The following is a 15,639-nucleotide window of genomic DNA, read 5'->3' as shown; positions in this document are numbered from 1 at the left end:
GGCATAGAGTGACCGAGAACTGTCCCTTTGACTAGGGGACTCATAGCCCCCACTGAGCAACCAGCACAGGCCTCTCCTCCCAAGAGGCATGAGAGATTCACCCTGCACACCTCCAGGAAGGACAGTTTCCTCTGGGACACCCAGGTCCTGAATGTCCACCCTTGGAAGCTGCAGCCAAGCTAGACACGGTTAGAGAAAGGAAGGGTGCCTCTCACCAGGCAACACACACCTCACCCACAGCACAATGGGGCATCACTGTGACAGGGACTTGGTGCAGCTCCAGCCTCCTGCACTGCAGGGGAGAGCCAGATGGGGATGAAAGAGGGCAAAAGGTGTGAATGTGCACCCAGACCCAGAGCCATGGGGACAGCAGCAGGCTGAGGTCCAGGACTCTGCCTGCCCAATCTGCAGGGCATGTGTGGGACTGTGTGGGTCTGTGTGTTTCTATTCTGTGTGCGTGTGTGTTTTTGCGCATGTTTGTGTCTGCACAAAGTGTGTGTTGAGGTTTGGTGAAAGAATCACTGCTGAAAAAGGCAGAGGCCTCCACAATTCTCAGGGACCTGAAACACAGACAAAAGGAAAAACAGAAGGAGGGACAAGGAGGCAGGACTGAGAGAGGAGGGGACAGAGAGGTGTCCTGGGCCTGACCCCGCCCATGAGCCTGAGAAGTGCTCCTGCCCCGGGAAGAGGCTCAGTGCAGAAGGAAGAAGGACAGCACAGCCGACAGACGTGCTCAGGAAGCTTCTGGATCCTAGGCTCATCTCCACAGAGGAGAACACGCAGGCAGCAGAGACCATGGGGCCCCTCTCATCCCCTCCCTGCACACAGCGCATCACCTGGAAGGGGCTCCTGCTCACAGGTGAGGAGAGAACTTCCTGGGAGAGGACAGGAGGAGGAAGCAGAGTGACTGGATGGGGTCTCCTGGAGAGGATGGGGTTCTAAAAAATAAACAATCCAGTGCTTTGGGAGGCTGAGGTGGGTGGATCATGAGATCAGGAGTTCAAGATCAGTCCGGCCAACACAGTGAAGCACTGTTTCTCCTAAAAATACAAAAAATTAACCAGGTATGGTGGTGTGCTCCTGTAATCCTAGCTACTCGGGAGGCTGAGGCAGGAGAATCATGTGAACCCGGGAGGCAGAAGTGGCAGTGAGTCTAGATAGCACCACTGCACGAAAGCCTGGGCGACAGTACGAGACTCCGTCTCAAAAAAAAAAAAAGAAAAAACTAGAAAAATGGAAAAAAAGGAAAGAAGGCTCTGTTGGAGCCTGGATAGGGGAAAATACATCAGAGAGGGACAGGGGTCAAAATAAGAAAGTCACATTGAACCGGAATTGTAAGAGGTAGGAAAATCTTAAGTGTTCTGTTTTCCTGATTAATCATCAGGGGCCACCACATGTTGAAAAATGATAATAATATCTATATCAGATGACACTTCAAATAAAAATATAAGCAGGACATGAACCACTGTCCTCAGCAAAAAACATCAACAATTGTGGGGAAAAAAAACATCCAGGGCATGGAGGGCCCTGAGAACTCTCACATCTACAGGAGTCTACAGCCTGTTCCAGACACTGGGGTACAACCAAGATCACAAAAGTCCCTGTCCTCATGGAGCTCACGCTGTCAAGGGGAGGAAGACAGACATGCAAAGAGATCTAGAATGTGAGGTCAGGTGATGACAAGAACCCTGGAGGGAGCAGAGCAGGGAAAGGTCAGAAAGGGAAGACCCAGGGTCTCTGAAGGAGGTGTCAGGAAAGAAGTCTAAGGATGCCCTGATGTGAGCAGGACCTGAGGGCAATGTGGAGGGGGCCATGCGGACCCCTGGGAAAGAGGATTCCAAACAGAAAAATGCCAAGGTCAGAAGTCTTGGAGGAATGGGGGTCATGCTGCTGACCTTGACCTAGTAGGATAGTAGGACAACCACACATACACACACACAAACACACATGCCCCTTTTGTGTGTGTGTGTGTGCGTGTGTGTGTGTGTGTCTTCAAGGCTGAAGATTGAAGAGACCTTCTCAGGACCCAGGGCCCCATCTTCTCACCCCAATACATAGGTCTCAATATTGACTGATGCTCTCTCCACCTCCTAGCATCACTTTTAAACTTCTGGAACACGCCTACCACTGCTCAAGTCACGATTGAAGCCCAGCCACCCAAAGTTTCTGAGGGGAAGGATGTTCTTCTACTTGTCCACAATTTGCCCAAGAATCTTACTGGCTACATCTGGTACAAAGGGCAAATGAGGGACCTCTACCATTACATTACATCATACGTAGTAGACGGTCAAACAATTATATATGGGCCTGCATACAGTGGACGAGAAACAGTATATTCCAATGCATCCCTGTTGATCCAGAATGTCACCCGGGACGACGCAGGATCCTACACCTTACACATCATAAAGCGAGGTGATGGGACTAGAGGAATAACTGGACATTTCACCTTCACCTTATACCGTAAGTGATTCCACATGAACCCTGGGTGTTGGGGCACAGGGGTCACTTCTACTTCACACACACAGGATTGCCAGGCCTGGACTCTGCCTGTGTCCCTCTCTGCATTATGTCCCATGCTGGGGTTTGGGCATTTAGTGCAGGACACACACAGAAGAGACAAATTTCAATAGATCAGAATTCCTTTCCCGCATCCAGACCCTGCAGACACTTGCTGCAGAGGAACGACAGTCTGATGGGGGGACTCAGCAGGAGGAGATCAGTCTCAGCCAAGCACCTCATGCCCTCTTCATAAATTTGACCCTGAGAAAGACCCTGGAGAACTGAGTAGGGCTTGGCCTGAGGGGCCCCCTGAGATACTCTCAAAGATGCTCAGCCCTAGAAGCCTCAACCCCAGAACTCTGTCCCTAAATCCTTGCTCCAGATAAAGCTGAGGAGCCTGTGCCAGGGCTGGGTTGTGGCTTCTTGGGCAGGGCTCACTGGGACCAAGGATTTTCCATCTGTCTGAGGGCTGTGTCTCCTGGAGCTGTTCACCAGCCAGGGCTCAGCCCTCAGAGCCTCATCTGGGCAAGGACAGAGCTTTCTTCACCTGAGACTCAGAGTGGAGAGGACAGAAAGACAAGCTTTGTAGGCCATCAGCCAACTGCCTTAAGAAGCTTAGGACAGTCCACAGAAAGTCTAATGTCCCCAGAAGCAGAAACAGAAGAGAGAAGATGTACCTGGTAGCAGCTTGTCCACAGGGATCTGACCTAAAGGTGCTTTCTCATGGAAGCAAATTAATAATAAATGCTGTTTGTGTGAACACCTCCACTGTGCCAAGCATTAGATCAGGTGACTGTGAACAATTTAACATTTATTCACAGATAGCATGAAAAGCCACAGTCCATTTGCCATTTATCTTATTTGATTGAGAGAAAACTGAGGCACAGGAAGGCACAGTCACTGAACCAGAGTCACACCAACACAAAGGGGAGACCAGGGTCACATGAGGTCTGTCTGCAGCCACAGGCCCATCGTCTCCTCTACCAGAAGTGAGGGCTTACTGGGTTCCAAGGACCACATAGTCATTTATTGGCTCAAATCCTCTCTTCTTAGGCATCCATACCTCAGAGGAGTGAGAGCAAATGGTCAGCTGATTAGTCTGTACTCCAGAACTAAATCACCTGCCTCAACCATCAGAGTCAGTGCAAAAAAAATGTCCAGGCCTCCCCCTCAGATCTTAACCCCCATCACTGAACATGAAATCCTGTGTTTCCCAAAGAGTCCATGTCACTCTCATGGGAGGATCAACGAGAGGACCTTGTTTTCTTTGCCCACTCACACCCTGCACCAGCACAGGCCCAGTGAGAGACACACACTCAGCAGTTCTCACGTAACAAATGAAGGAATGGAATGAAGAAATGAATAATCCAAAACCTCTTTAGAGATGGGATCTTGGATGCAGTATCCTAGGAGGTTCTAGCCACACCTGTCCCTTGTCCTTCAGAGGCTGACACCCATGTTTCATCCCCCCACTAACTCTTGCCCCTAAAGCCACCCCACCGCATGTGACTCTGAAGCACTTTGGCCACCGGAGAGTTCTCAGGGCTCCTTGGTCCTGGACTGTGGAACTGGGGGCACCTGGTCCCTGGGGTCGCTGAAGTCAGTGTAGCCCTCACTGCTCACTGACATGGTGTCTCTACATCTCTCTCCTTCTCTATGTCCCTCATCTTCCTCCCACTTCATTCTGTCTGGGAAGCCCTGTCCCGCACAGCTTCTTCCTCCACCCCTAGGCCTTCCCCAGACACTCCCTCCAACGATGCTGGCTATTCCGTTCCCTTCCCGCTAACACTGTGGCCTGGCCCACCTCCCAGGAAATAGGAAAGGTGCAGAAATCACCTGGAGTTACCACTCCTGCCAGGCTTCCTCTCGAGCCAGTCTCCCCAGATCACTAAGAGAATGAGCTTCCACTGTATTCCCATCCAGGGCTCTTTCCCTTTGTGAGGCTGACCTGTGGACAAGACCATGGGACAGGGATAGGCAGTTCCTCCACCCACTCTTATCATTGCCAGAGAAGTTCTTCTGGCCTCCTGCGCACACACACACACACACACACACACACAAATTATTGAAATGGTGATTTGTAGTAAAGAAAGATTTTAACGAATCCAAGTCTGCCAAACAGGAGGACGGAGGTTTATTATTACTCAAATCAGCCTCCCCAGTGGATCAGGGTTTAGAGATTTTCAAGGACAGTTTCAGGGGCACAGGACTAAAAAATGAATACTGCTGATTGTTTGGTGATGGAATCATGCGGGCGGAGGGAAATGATCTGTTTGTCCTTGAATCCACTTCTAGGTAGGATCCACATGACTGGCGGAGTATGGATGAGGTCAGCCGGTTGCCAGAATGCAAAAGAATGAGAAACATCTCAAAAGACCAATCTCATGTTCTACAACAGCGATGTTATCTATAGGAGCAATTACTTACAAATTTTGTAAACTCTGGCCAAATGACACTGGAGCAGTCAGGGATTAAAGAAACTGTGCCAACATTTGAGCAGAATTCAGTTCCCTCCTATAATCTTAATCTCATGGTCTTTCACTAGTTTGACAAAGGCAGTCCCTGGGCAAAGTAACGGTGTTAGTTTTATGGAGGAACTATTATCATTCTTCTTCAAAGTTAAACCATAAACTAAATTCCTCCCAAGGTTAGCCTGGCCTATGCCCAGGAATGAGTGAGGACAGCCAGCCTGAGACTAGATGCCAGATGGAGTCAGCCATGCTAGTTTGCTGTCACTGTTGTAGTCTTTGCACTGACTCACCAGGGTGTCAGAGGCTGGACAGGCCTGCAGTCCCCAAAGCCCATGGGCTCATTTCACCCGTTTCACTCGTGACTCCATCCTCAACCTTCTATGGAGCTCACATTCTCTGGTCACTTCCTAGAGACTTCTGGCTTCCTGTCAGGCATATAACAAGCTTGGAATTTGTCACTCGGTTCTAACACTAAGTAAAAAGCTGAACAAACTCAAAAGTCAAAAGCTTGTTAAAATCCTTCAGAGATGGCTGGGCACAGTGGCTCACACCTATAATCCCAGCACTTTGGGAGGCCGAGGCAGGCAAAAGGTCAGGAGATGCAGACCATCCTGGTTAACATGGTGAAAGCCCATCTCTATTAAAAGTACAAAAAATTAGCTGGGTGTGGTGGCGGGCGCCTGTAGTCCCAGCTACTTGGGAGGCCGAGGCAGGAGAATGGTGTGAACCCAGGAGGCGGAGCTTGCAGTGAGCTGAGATCATGCCACTGCACTCCAGCCTGGGTGACAGAGCGAGACTCTGTCTCAGGAAAAAAATGGCGTTAGAAAAATGAAGAATGCTTTTAATGCTTACTGGTAGACTGCACACAGCTGAGGAAAGAATCCCTAGCTTGAGGATGTGTCAATAGAAACCTCCAAAACTGAAACAGGAAAGTTCAAAAAGAGTGAGGGAAAAAAAGTGGAACAACATATTCAACTTCATATTTAATATTTTGTATTGACAACAGCAATTTTTATATTTTATAGTTGTAGGACAACTACAAAGGCTGTAACATACACGTAATGGGAAAACTGGTGGTTTTGGGGACCAGTTGGAGGTGGCCAGGTGGGTGCCATCTGAGAGTTTTACTGCCTGTGCCACATACAACTGTTTCCTCATGATGATGCCGTTTTCGTGAGTTGGAGTCCTTCGTGTGGGGAGTCACAAGAGCCATTGGTATCTCACTTAGACTCTTCCTAATTCACACAAACTTAAACTCTAATGGTGTTTCCTGAACTTAAGAGAAAATGAAGAAAGCATTTCACATACCTGTTTTGGGGTCCTCCCCATTTTTCCTAACTCTGCACAGAGAGTAGAAGCAGGGAGTTCTTTCTATATTTACTAACATAACACACATCACTTCTTTTAATTTGGCATCATTCCTCACTTTATGTAATTGACGCACTGACCAGTTTTGTCCTTTTTACTGGACTCTCACTATTTAAGGAGTTGCTGATTTCAAATCACCTTTGGCATCTTTCTTTGAGCATAATGTGATCCTGCTGGAATTCATGGCACATCTAAACCTTATTTTGGTCTTTAGAGAAACTACTACTACCAGCAATTGATCTTACATGTTTGGACCGTCAGTAAACATTTCTACTTATGAAAACATTTTAATGTTTCCTCCACTATTTTTTTTTTGTTACTAGAGTCAGAACATAACATGAGGTTTAAACTCCTCACAACTTTCTATGGGAAAATTATAGTATTACAAATTGTGCATCCCAAATCCAGAAATCCAAAATCTGAAACTCTCCAAAACTCAACACTTCTGACCACAGACATGATGCTAAAAAGAAGTGCTCACTGGCACATTTTGGATTTTAAATTTTTCAGATTTGGGATGCTAAACCAGTACATACACTGCAAATATTCCAAAATAAAAAAAATAGAAATTGAAAACACTTTGTTTTAAGCTTTCTGCATAAGGAGCACTTTATCTGAATGAACTATAGGCATGAGGCTGTACAGGAGATCGCTAGAACCTCCTCATCCTGCATAACTGAACCCACACACCCGCAGAACGACGCCCTATTCCCCTGATCCCAGCTCCTGGAAACTACCATTCTACTCTCTGATTCACTCTAGAATCCACTGATATGAGGTACATAGAGTAGTCAAACTCAGAATCAGACAGTAGAATGTCTAAAGAGAGAAAATATCTGCAAGACTTCTTCCCAAATATTGTTCTAATATCCACCAAACACATATGGTCCACGAGGGACAGACTTCCATCATCAGCTCATGTTCGCCCTTTCCACCAGACAGTTCTGCATTTGCAAACATCCACATGTATTTCTAGAAAGATCCACATGCTACTCACCTGCCCTCTACAGGGGGAAGGGAGCATCATGGACCCAGAAGAGGAACATGGTCTTGGTCCAAAGCTATCAGCTCTTGCCTGTCCCCTTCACTCTTTGTAGGTCATTTCTTGGACTCTGCTCTATCTTTAGAGGTCACTGGCTCAAGTCAGTCACTCTGAGACACCTGGGAAAACTGCCCCACCTTGTGGCTCCACTGTCTGATGACTGAATTGACCTCCAGGCTTGACTCTGGTCTCCCCGGTGTTATTTCTGCTGAAGTACCCAGTCCCAGGCCAGGCTTTCCAGTACCAAAAGGGTTTAAGGACAATGGGAAGTTCCATCATCCATCTCCAGGATATCCTTGGAAAGGGAAGCTGCAGAGAAAATGTACCTCGGGGAGCACAGTAAGACTGAAGCTAAGAAGATTCCAGCACTGCATGCTCCAAGTGAGGACCACAGGGTGGGCCAGGCAGGCAGTTGGAGATGGAGGGACTCAGAGAGGCACCAGGGGCTGTGACTGCTGGTCCTGTGTCTTTCCATGACCCAATGCTGCTCCTCAATTCACACTTGAGAAAGTCTGTGCTTCTCCCACATAAAGCAGGCAGCCTCACAATCCCTGAGTCCTCAGATTGCCATGCATCTGTCTTGTAACACACACACCTGCCATGGGCTTTTAAGGACTTGGGTGGGCTCAGAGGTGGCAAATGCCAACTCTGATTGAAAAATGCCATTGGAGGAATCAAACGTGCCACACAGGGCAATCTTCTCTCTGTTTTCTGCACAGTGGAGACTCCCAAGCCCTCCATCTCCAGCAGCAACTTAAACCCCAGGGAGGCGATGGAGACTGTGATCTTAACCTGTGATCCTGAGACTCTGGACGCAAGCTACCTGTGGTGGATGAACGGTCAGAGCCTCCCTGTGACTCACAGGTTGCAGCTGTCCGAAACCAACAGGACCCTCTTTCTATTTGGGGTCACAAAGTATATCACAGGACCCTATGAATGTGAAATACGGAACCCAGTGAGTGCCAGCCGCAGTGACCCAGTCACCCTGAATCTCCTCCGTGAGTATCTTCTGTTCCTCTGTGAGCCAGGCTGCCATTCCAAATACACGTGGCCAGAGGCCAGGCCTCTCAGTCCCTCTCAGGTCCAAGTTCAGAGACCTTTACCTCTGGACATCAAAACTGTCCATGACTTTCTGCCACAGGCAAACCAGAGTAGGGCCTAGGCTTGATCCACAATAGGAGAAAAGAGGCTGCTCCTGTCATGGGAGACTCAGTGTCCACAGCTTCTGATGGGAGAAACAGGTGAATGTCTCAAGCTCCAGATCCGTGAATGCAGCGGGGATTTGGCTGGGATTTCAGTGTTGTGGCTTGGCTCACAGGGTCACTGTGGCCCTTCCACAGACCAGGATTTTCCCTTCCCTCTGACAATATCACCTGTGACTTTATTCTCTTTGCTCCACACGGCCTGGATGCCCCCACCATTTCTTCCTCATACACCTATTACCATACAGGGGAAGTCCCCAAGATCTCCTGCCTCACAGACTCTCACCCACTGGCAGAGCATTCTTGGCTGATTGATGGGAAGTTCCAGCAATCAGCACAAGTGTTCTTTATCCCCCAAATCACTAAAACATATAGAGGGGTCTATGTCTGTTTCATCCATAACTCAGCCACTGGTGGAACAAATCTCATAATCAAGAGGATCATAGTCCCTGGTAAGTGGATCCCTGGAGCATTGCCAATATATTTTCCAGCCAAGTCTATCTAGCTGTCAGGGAAGAGCCACCCACCTGCCCTCTGCAAAGGGACAGGGAAAATCAAAAACCCAGGACAGGGAATATGTTTCTGCTCCAAAACCACCAGCTTTGCCTGTCCCCTTCACTCTTTCTAGATCACTCTTTAGACTATACACTAACAATGAACAATCTGAAAGGAAATTAAGAAAAGAATTTCAAATCACATTAACATCAAAAGAGATAACATATTTTGCAATAAATTTAACCAAAAAGGTCAAATGATTATACCTTGAAAACTACAAAACATTGCTGAAAGAAATTAAAGACGATATCAATATATTGAAAGACATTTCATTTTCATGGTTTGGAAGAATCAATATTGTTAGAAAGACAATACTACCCAAAGTGAGTTGCAGATTCATTGCAACCCCTACCAGAATCCCAGCAACATTTTTTGCAGAATTACAAAACTCTGTCCTAAATCTGACCTCACAGGCTCTTATTAATGACTACCACAACACAAACACTGAGAAAAAGATGGAACCATGAAAAGATGGAAAGTTCTGATGACATAGAAAATAGAAATCAGCCTTTCTCACATCCCAAAGCCTTCAAAAATATATGAGTGCAGCACGGCCAGTATGGAATTGACCGAAAACTAATCACCAAGCTAGAAACGTGGTGAGAGAAAAAAAAAAGGGCAAGAACATCTTCAGCTTATCACCTCCCACTTTTGCCTACTAATCTGATGCAGAAAAGAAATGCTCACTGAAGCATTTTAGATTTTCAATCTTTCAGATTTGAGTTGCTAAACCAGTAAGTATACGAGAAATAGTTCAGAATCAAAAAATATCAGAAATCCAAAACACTTTTTGTCCTAAGCCTTATGCATAAGAAATACTCAATCTGTGTGAACTATAGGCATCAAGCTCTACAGCAGATCTCTAGAACCTCCCCAGCTTGCATAACTGAAACTGCACACCCATGAACAACTTCTGATTCTCCCCACTCCCAGCTCCTAGCAACCAGCAGTCTCTTCTCACATTCACTCTGGAATCCACTTACATGAGGTCCCTAGAGTAGTCAAACCCATGGAATCAGAGAGTAGAATGTCCAGTGAAAGAAAATATTTGCAAAACTTCTCTCCAAATTTGTCTCATATCCACCAAACACACATGGTCCATGAGGACCAGATTTACAGCAGTTCACTCCCACCCTTTCCACCAGTCAGTTCTGCATTTGCAAATGTCCACATGTATTTCTGGAAAGATCCACAAGGTCCTCACCTGCCCTCTTCAGAAGGAGAGGAAACTTAAAGAATCCAGGACAGGAAACATGGTTCTGCTCCAAAGCCACCAGCTCTTGCCTGTCCCCTTCACCTTTTCTAGATCATTCCTTGCACTCTGCTCTATCTTTAGAGGTCACTGGATCAGGTAAGTCCTCATGAAATACCTGCAAAAAACTGCCCCACTTTGTGCCTCCACTGCCTGCTGACTGAACTGACCTCCAGGCTTGACTCTGGTCTCCCCTGTGTTATTTCTGCTGAAACATCCAGTCCCAGGCCAGGCTGCTCATTATCTTCAGGGTTTCAGGACAATGGGAAGTCCCATTATTACACATTTCTAGAACGTCCTTGGAAATGGAAGCTGCAGAGAAATCACATCTAGGGGGGCAAAGTAGGATGGAATTTGGAAGGGGCCCAGCAGTTGCACATTCCAGGTAAGGAACCCAAGGTGAGCCAGCCAGTCAACTGATTAGGGAGGGACTGGGAGGGGTACCAGGGGCTGTGACTTCCACTAACGTGTCTGTCCATGACAGAACACTGCTGCTCAATTGACACTTGAGAAAGTCTGTGCTTCCCAAAGACAGAGCAGGCGGCCTCTCAGACTTTGAGCCCTTAGATCATCATGCATCTGTCTTGTGACAAATGCACCAGCTATTGGCTTTCAAGGACTCAGGTGTGCTGAGAGGTGGGAGATGCCAACTCTGATTGAAGGATGCCTGTGGAGGAATCAACGGTGCCACACAGGACGATCTTCTCTCTGTTATCCACACAGCGAAGCTGCCCAAGCCCTACATCACCATCAACAACATAAATCCCAGGGAGAATAAGGATGTCTTAACCTTCACCTGTGAACCTAAGAGTGAGAACTACACCTACATGTGGTGGCTTAAAGGTCAGAGCCTCCCAGTCAGTCCCAGCTTAAAGCAACCCATTGAAAACAGGATCCTCATTCTACCCAGTGTCACGAGAAATGAAACAGGACCCTATCAATGTGAAATACGAGACCGATATGGTGGCATCCAGAGTAACCCAGTCACCCTGAATGTCCTCTGTGAGTATCTTTTGTTCCTCTGTGCTCCAGGCCACCAGCTTATATCCAAATGAGCAGAGGCCAGGCCTCTCAGTCTCTCTCTGGTCCAAGTATAGACACCTTTACTTCTGGACATCTGAGCTGGCCATGACTCCCTGCCCTGGGAAAACCTGGGTAGGCACAGACTTAACCAAGAATATAAGGGGAGGGGATGCTGTTGTCATGGGAGACTTGGGGACTACAGCTTCTGATGGGAGAAACAGGTGAATACCTCAGGCTTCGGCTCAGTGAACCTAGAGGGGGTTTGGCTGGGACTTGAGGGTGTGTCTTGGCTCAGAGGGTCACTGTGTCCCTTTAAGAGACCAGGAGCATCCCCTTCCCTTGGATGACATCACCTGTGGCTTTATTCTCTTTGCTCCAGACGGTCCAGACCTCCCCAGAATTTACCCTTCATTCACCTATTACCGTTCAGGAGAAAACCTCTACTTGTCCTGCTTCGCGGACTCTAACCCACCGGCACAGTATTCTTGGACAATTAATGGGAAGTTTCAGCTATCAGGAGAAAAGCTCTCTATCCCCCAGATTACTACAAAGCATAGCGGGCTCTATGCTTGCTCTGTTCGTAACCCAGCCACTGGCAAGGAAAGCTCCAAATCCGTGACAGTCAAAGTCTCTGGTAAGTGGTTCCCAGCATCCTTGGCAATAGGGTTTCAGGTGGAGTCTAACTGGCTTTCAGAAAAGAGTCAGGAAAACATTTTTATTCCCACCCTGTGTCCCATGGGCACTAGTAAATCAAATTCTCCTCCTGAACCCTCCCAATTTGTCTAAGAACTTCCAAAACTTTAAGAAACAGGCTGATATTGTCATAAAATTCACAGCCTAGACCAAGCAGGAAAAATATTGATTTCATTGACATAATTCATAATAAAGAGGATAATGTTTTTATGATTTTTATTTGAAAATTTGCTGATTCTTTAAATGGTTTGTTTTCTAGATTTATGGAATTTTTCTCTTTTAATCTATCTATAGCTTATAGCGGTTCGATAAACTATACTTCTGGGAACGATAATTGAAACATTTACTTTTCCTCTCTACCAGACTGCCCCAGAATTGGGCAACTACTCATGAGTATTGATGTGTTTATTGTAATACACATATTTGCACAAGTACAGTAACAGTCTGCTCTCTTTGTTACAGGACACATTTGAAATCATTTGTTATATTTCCAAGGCTTAGACTGGGATGTTATATTTAAGAATATAGATAGAATGAACCAATATGAACTGCAGGCAAAGTCTGAAGTCAGCCTTGGTTTGGCTTCCTAGTCTCAAGAGTTTTGTAAAAGTTTAATCTGAGATTCCTTATAAAACTTAGAGCAAAGAAAATTTTAAAAGAGAGCCTACATGGTCCATTACCAATCCTGCTGCACTTATATAAAGAATCAGACCACGTTTGAAGAAACTCAACCTATTTTGCAAACAAACTTATTCTACCGAAATTAGCATTGGTAAAACTAGAGATGCTCATAAAGAGAAAAATTATGTGCAAAATAAAACTGTAGTACACCTGTTGTGAGATTGCAGCTCTGTTCATTGTTTCTCTGTCTTTATTATCCACCTGTAGACCGGACATTACCCTGAATTCTACTAGTTCCTCCAATTCCATTTTCTCCCATGGAATCACGAAGAGCAAGACCCACTCTGTTCCAGAAGCCTTGTAAGACGGAGGTGGACAACTCAACGTAAATTTCATGGGAAAACCCTTGTACCTGAAGCGTGAGCCACTCAGAATTCAACAAAATATTCGACACCATAACAACAACCGCTCAAACTGTAAACCAGGACAAGTTGATGACTTCACACAGTGGACAGTTTTTCCCAAGATGTCAGAATAAGAATCCCCATCAGGATGAGGCTCTCACCGCTCTTAACTATCCTTGCTCATGCCTGCCCCTTTCACTGGGCAGGATAATGCAGTCATTAGAATTTCACATGTAGTAGTTTCTGAGGGTAACAACAGAGTGTTAGATATGTCATCTCAACCTCACACTTTTACATAACATCTCAAGGGGAAATGTGGCTCTCTCCATCTTGCATACAGGGCTCCCAATAGAAATGAACACAGAGATATTGCCTGTGTGTTTACAGAGAAGATGATTTCTAGAAAGAGTAGGAAAGCTGAAATTATAGTAGAGTCCCCTTTAAATGCACATTGTGTGGATGGCTCTCACCATTTCCTAAGAGATACATTGTAAAACGTGACAGTAATACTGATTCTAGCAGAATAAAACATGTATCACATTTGCTAATACTGTTCTCTTAAAATAATTTTAAAAGAATGGGGTGGGCCCTCCCATGTGACTAGGCCAGGTCTCTGAACAGAATCCTCCATCTGCAGTAACAATGCCTAAGAAGATGACATGGACTTGGTCCTGATATGCAGCCATTCCTGTACACCCTTCCCCTGCTGCAGGGCCGTACCAGCCCAGGGCCCAAATCGTCAGCTGCAGAGCTGAGAGAGAACATGGGATACCCAGCATCCCTTACCTTCTTCCAGTCCACTGCAGTAGCTACCGACATGGCCCATTTACCCCTGAGGACACCCATCTGCTGACCCACAGTTTCTAAGATTCGGACTTTCCTGGCTTCTCTGAGCCCCAGCTACTTTCACTCTGCTGAACCCTTCTTCTCCCCACAGGTGTCATTGCTTTAGTAGACACCTCTTTCAGCTGCAGCTAACAGGTAAGCCAAGACCCAGACCACAGAGGATAAACAACGATTTCAAAACCTACTGTGTCCAATGGAGATGCCCACTTGTGGGCGGCAAGCCACCCAGGTGCTGAGGCAAGAGACCGAGGGCATGAGCTGTTCCAGTATCATAAAATATAAAAGAAGAAGAGTTATACCAGATATAGATCTTAGATATGATATATATGAATATCATTAATCATTATTTGGTAGAAATTACTCTTTATTCCAATATTATAATAATCCTCGCTCTATAATCATACCCTAGGAAAAGCCAAGCCATACAGAGATAGGGGCTGAGGAGACACAGTGAGAAGTGACCAGAAGACAAGAGTGCAAGCCTTCTGTTATGCCCAGACAGGGCCACTAGAGGGCTCCTTCATCTAGCGGTAACGCCAGCATCTGGGAAGACACCCATTGCCAAGCGGACCATGGTCTAGTGGTAGCCTCAATGTCAAGGAAAACCACCCGCTACTTAGCAGACCAGGACAGGGAGTCTCCCTTTCCCTGGGGGAGTTTAGAGAAGACTCTACTCCTCCACCTCTTGTGGAGGGCCTGACATTAGTCAGGTCCACCCGCAGTTGATGCTGTGCTTCAGTGGTCACGCTCCTAGTCCGCCTTCGTTTTCCATCCTGTACACCTGGCTCTGCCGTTTAGTTAGCAGTAGCAAATTAGTGAAAGTACTAAAAGTCTCTAATAAGCAGAAATAATGGTGTAAGCTCTCTCTGTCTTTCTCCTCTCTCTCTCTGCCTCAGCTACCAGGCAGGGAAGGGCCCCCTGTCCAGTGGACATGTGACTCATGTGGACTTACCTATCATTGGAGATGGTTCACACTCCTTATCCTGCCCCTTTGTCTTGTATCCAATAAATATCAGCGCAGCCTGGCATTCGGGGCCACTACCCGTCTCTGCATCCTGGTGGTAGTGGTCCCTTGGTCCCAGTTGTCTTTTCTTTTATCTCTTTGTCTTGTGTCTTTATTTCTTCAATCTCTCATCTCCACACATGGGGAGAAAATCTCACCAACACTGTGGGACTGGTCCCTAAACCCAATCTACAGAGACATAAAAAGTTGAGATGTATACAACTCCCCCAACAACACTGTATCTGAAAACAATATTCTCTCTGCCCCTCATCATGGAATTCACTGTCTCTCACTACGTGGGCAAGTGCTTCCAGGGTCTCACAATTCCTCCACAAGAGGCAATGCACACTTTAACATAGCACTTCAGCAAATAAAGTGGTGACAGTTTACCTACTTAGATAAAGTTTCTTAAAAGGTTCTCTGAAATTTCCCCAGGAAGAAGACAGAAAAGGCTTTCCCAATTGTGAAACATGGGCCTCCCCACCTTTCAAAAAAGTACCCCTGAATAGTCAAAACAATCTTGCCAAAATAAATTGTAGTACTTCAACTTTCTTATTTGAGATCTCACAAAAGAGTACAACTATTAAAAGGGAAGCTGCTGGAAAAACAATAGACAAAAGCTGCTGGCAAATGAATAGACATGAACACAAATGGGATAGA

At 46.3% G+C, this 15,639-nt stretch overlaps 1 protein-coding gene across 3 annotated transcripts; it reads left to right on the top strand.

The window, feature by feature from the left end:
* The first annotated feature begins 311 nt into the window (after positions 1–311).
* On the top strand, positions 312–13,678 carry LOC100451562 (pregnancy-specific beta-1-glycoprotein 7). Of its 3 annotated transcripts, XM_009232675.4 has the most exons (6): positions 318–859; positions 2,095–2,460; positions 8,100–8,378; positions 11,113–11,391; positions 11,792–12,046; positions 12,994–13,678. In XM_009232675.4, exons 1-6 carry the CDS (start codon positions 796–798, stop codon positions 13,008–13,010), a joined length of 1,260 nt encoding a protein of 419 aa, XP_009230950.1. In that variant the 5' UTR covers positions 318–795; the 3' UTR covers positions 13,011–13,678. The 3 variants fall into 3 exon arrangements, with proteins under 3 accessions (XP_063576187.1, XP_009230952.1, XP_009230950.1); XM_063720117.1 differs by lacking the exon at positions 12,994–13,678 and having other exon boundaries at positions 312–859; positions 11,792–12,945; XM_009232677.4 differs by lacking the exons at positions 11,113–11,391; positions 11,792–12,046; positions 12,994–13,678 and adding an exon at positions 8,780–9,125 and having other exon boundaries at positions 316–859; positions 8,100–8,384.
* Positions 13,679–15,639: the final 1,961 nt, after the last annotated feature.

Source organism: Pongo abelii, chromosome 20 (assembly GCF_028885655.2).
Source record: "Pongo abelii isolate AG06213 chromosome 20, NHGRI_mPonAbe1-v2.0_pri, whole genome shotgun sequence".
NCBI lineage: Eukaryota > Metazoa > Chordata > Mammalia > Primates > Hominidae > Pongo > Pongo abelii.
The sequence above is the reverse complement of the archived record's forward strand: the minus strand, read 5'-3'. Positions and strand labels throughout refer to the sequence as shown.

What these genes read in the sequence shown, in the direction of transcription:
- LOC100451562 (XM_063720117.1), top strand. Translation starts at nt 796, where the DNA reads ATGGGGCCCCTCTCATCCCCTCCCTGCACACAGCGCATCACCTGGAAG. An exon ending in GAAGGGGCTCCTGCTCACAG is followed by an intron (nt 860 to 2,094) that starts GTGAGGAGAGAA and finishes TCCACCTCCTAG; the next exon opens with CATCACTTTTAAACTTCTGG. An exon ending in TTTCACCTTCACCTTATACC is followed by an intron (nt 2,461 to 8,099) that starts GTAAGTGATTCC and finishes TTTTCTGCACAG; the next exon opens with TGGAGACTCCCAAGCCCTCC.